The sequence below is a fragment of the Achroia grisella genome, unplaced genomic scaffold (assembly GCF_030625045.1).
Source record: "Achroia grisella isolate CSIRO2021 unplaced genomic scaffold, CSIRO_AGI_Agris_v1 utg6089, whole genome shotgun sequence".
NCBI lineage: Eukaryota > Metazoa > Arthropoda > Insecta > Lepidoptera > Pyralidae > Achroia > Achroia grisella.
The window spans coordinates 45,088-48,769 of NW_026712962.1; the positions used below are offsets into that span (position 1 = coordinate 45,088).

At 40.7% G+C, this 3,682-nt stretch overlaps 2 protein-coding genes across 2 annotated transcripts; both read right to left on the minus strand.

Annotated features, from left to right (window-relative positions):
* Positions 1–210: 210 nt before the first annotated feature.
* On the minus strand, positions 211–1,281 carry LOC131848983 (uncharacterized). Its single transcript, XM_059198956.1, has one exon. It carries the CDS (start codon positions 1,279–1,281, stop codon positions 211–213), a length of 1,071 nt encoding a protein of 356 aa, XP_059054939.1.
* A 1,106-nt stretch (positions 1,282–2,387) lies between these two features.
* LOC131848984 (uncharacterized) lies at positions 2,388–2,975 on the minus strand. Its single transcript, XM_059198958.1, has one exon. The coding sequence runs from the start codon at positions 2,973–2,975 to the stop codon at positions 2,388–2,390; it is 588 nt and encodes a 195-aa protein (XP_059054941.1).
* Between the last annotated feature and the right edge of the window lie 707 nt (positions 2,976–3,682).

Genomic DNA, 3,682 nt, shown 5'->3' on the forward strand with positions numbered 1-3,682 from the left:
TGAGGATTTATAGACATGTAAACTTGTAAGTCATCCGCATATTGCTATAAACATCCTTCACAGTATCTAGCAATGTCAGCACTATACAGAATGAATAATAGGGGACCTAGAATTGATCCCTGCGGGACTCCTCGCGTCAATGATCTAGGATGGGAATATAGTAGAGTGTCGTCGTACGAGCTGATAACGATTACTGAGGTAACTATCACATCAGAGTATTGTTTGCTCATCAAATCCATAGTATCTAAGTTTTGAAAGTAAGAGGTTTATATTTAAACATTCGAAAGCCCTCGAAAAATCGAGCAAAGTAAGCAAGGTACCATTTCCCTTATCCATAGCCGCCAAAACATTGTCCACAACATCCAATAATGCAGTGATCGTACCTCTTCGTTTTCTAAATCCAGATTGAAAAGGTGGTAATATGTTATTGGCTTCCAAGTAATAGGACACTTGTAGATGGACAATCCTTTCCAGGACTTTAGACAAAAAAGGTAATATGCTAATCGGTCGCAAATCTGATAAATTTGATGGGTTGGTAACCTTAGGGATAGGACATACCACCGCTGTTTTCCATATTGCAGGGAATGTTGAAGACTCTATAGACTTATTAATTATGAAAGTAATAATGTCCAGTGTCCTAGGGAGTGTTAAAAGCATCATATCTTTAGATATATTATCAATGCCCAAAGCATTTGATTTTATTTGTAGCATAATTTTACCTACTGTAAGTGTGTCAACAGGTTTTAAATTGAAAGTAGATGAACCACACCTATGATGCTCAAAGTAAGTCAGATCGGATATGCGAACTTCGTCAATACCTGGAGTTTTTAAAAAATGATCGTTAATTTTATCCGGATCGTTTACAGACAAGGGCAAGCTGTTCACCTTTGTATTAGGTAAAGCAGTCTTTTTTAAGTTTGACCATAAAGATTTGGAATCCTTAATTTTTTTATTAATGTTATATTCGAAATAAGCCTTCTTTTCAAAATGCATACCGACATTAACAAGATGTTTTAATCTTTTATATTCGTCCCGCAGTACCACATTGTCATGCTTTTTAGACTTTGCATGAGCTGAATCCCGTAATTTCATCATGAGCCGTACATTGCTTGTCAGCCACGGTTTATGTTTATCCCTACATAAGACTTTTTTTACCGGAGCGTGGCAATTAAAGAGCTCAGTTACATATGCATTGAAGCAGGTCACCATATCAGTCACTGTATCTAAGTAGCGGATTGAATCCCATGGAATTGTATCTAAATCTTTATTGAACGATGTCATATCTATATTTTTTATTGGCCTATATAACTTATAAAGTGGCGATTGTTTCTTTTTTGTTATTTTAAATTGCGCATAAACCATTGCATGGCCGCCGAGCTCAGGTATATGATCAATGCAGATATTTATAACAGGAGTATCAGTACAAATAAGGTCAATGAGAGACTCACTAGTCTGTGTAAAGTGTGTAGGCTGAGTGATGTAATTTTGTAGACCCAAGGATTTTAAAAAAGAGTTTAATTTATGCGAATTCTGTTCCGAGTTATTCAGCAAGTTGATATTAAAATCTCCCAATAACGCAATGTGATCATAGCTTGAGATGGATGATATACTCTCAGTTAACGCATCGAAAAACAAGTCGACATCCAGCCACGGGGGTCGATAAGCCGTTCCAATGATTATCCGTAAGGATTTGATCGTTAGGGATAGCCACATTTGTTCCACTGAGGGTGTATATGGTACATTGCGGAGCACTCTGACATTTACTCCCTGACGCACATAAAAACCAACACCACCACCACGGCCGCGGATTGTTCTGGGACGGGGAACGTGACGTAAAGTGTACCCAGGTAATGACGGAGCACGTCCCTCTTCTCCGGGCCGAAGCCACGTCTCGTTTATAGCTAATATATCAGGGGAATGTCGCCCTACTGCAACCTCTATCTCGTCATGCTTTGTACCCAAGGATCCGGCATTAAAGAGACCAATCTTTAGGTATCTTTGTTTAAACACGTTGAAGATAAACATAATGTATAAATAAATATATGTTTTGATTGTATGATGTGATGCCCAAGAATAGAAATATTAATTTATAAATACTATTGAGGCGAACTAACAAAGTATGTCTTGCAAAATAATTAGCATTGTATATTTGATCTCGATTGATGTATGTTTGTGTTACGTGTCGTGATGAAAAACTAATGTAAAAGACCGATAAATTATGTGATAAGTATATGGACATAAAACTTAAGTAAATTAGTTCAGTTAATTTAAATTCACACAAACCAACAGAGAGACACAAAGCCACCCAAGGAACAAGTACAAAATTAAGAAGTCTGTAAAAAATAGAGATGCAATGTAATGATGAAGAACACAATTCATTTAAAACATTATTGAATGTATACAGGTGAGGCATCGGTACTAAAAATGCGATCTATATCTGCCTGCTGACGAATCGTGTGAACAGGAGAAAGTACATCGCGCCTAACATATACCCGGCCATTCCTGGTCCAGACAAATCGCCATCTCTGTCGCCTGGTAGCCTCGCGCGCCCTCCCAAATAAGCTGCGGTATGTTTTTGTAAGTCGTTCATTGACATATAGGCGCTGCGGTTCATGCTGGGGCAAACCCATATCAGCAGTAGACGCATGTCTGCGTACCCGTGCGGCTCGCAGGAGCTGATCTCGAAGGAGACGTCGTGTTAGTCTGACGGCAAGCGGGCGCGGGCGTGGCATCCCTTCAGTTGCGTCACCGCCGGTAGATGTACCCCGTCGTAGACCCACGCGCGAGGCACTGACGATGTCACGCTCGTCCATGCTTATACCCAATTTGGCAGCCACAGTGATGATAATATTTTCCACCGACTCAGCTTCGAATTCAGGGACCCCAGATATTTCTACGTCATTGAGAAGCTCGCTTCTTTCTTTTTCAGCAATCTCTTCCTGTAACTGTACTATAGTACTCTGTAAACCAGTCATATCGATAACAGCTGTCTCTCCACTCTTTTCTCCAAACTCAGAACCCTGGCTTCGATAGAATCCATTCTGCTATTACATTGGCTAATAGTGTTCTTCAATTCAGTAATTTCCTGTCGAAGTACCTGCATCTCCGATCTCGCAGCTTGCATCTCTGTACGGAACAATCTAAATTCAAGTGCCCATTCCTGAGTTGTAAACTCCTCTGTAATATTGTGAGCGGTGTCGTCTAGTGACATATTGTGTGATAGCAGGTCATCACTTCTCGACGTGCAATCCGCATGTATACCACGTACAGGGGTGGCCAGATTACTTTGTCTCGGCTCCTTAGCTTTACATTCTGGACAAACCCAAGTAAGCGCCACCTGTCCGACGGCAGGCAAACCCACGCATGCGCGGTGGTGAATAGCAGAGCACCTGTGACACGCAACGCCATCTGAAGTAGCCATGAATTTGCCACAAGCAGCGCACTTGACCATGTTGAAATAGTATTCTGAATAACCACTAGAGGGCTCACGTTTGAGTACCTGCTATTCGCCGTGAGATGTCGCTGTAGTGATCCAGATCAATACTTTGCCAACAGTGTCTACGATTTTCATATACCCTCTTCCACGAAAAAGAGTATGGTAATTCACAGTTTATAAAAGTTAAATTAATCGAAATTTCGCGATCACTTGTTTACACCAACAACACCGGACACGAAGACGATC

Excerpts from the sequence above, each read along its gene's own strand:
- LOC131848983 (XM_059198956.1), bottom strand. The coding sequence starts at position 1,281 with ATGACATCGTTCAATAAAGATTTAGATACAATTCCATGGGATTCAATC.
- LOC131848984 (XM_059198958.1), bottom strand. The coding sequence starts at position 2,975 with ATGACTGGTTTACAGAGTACTATAGTACAGTTACAGGAAGAGATTGCT.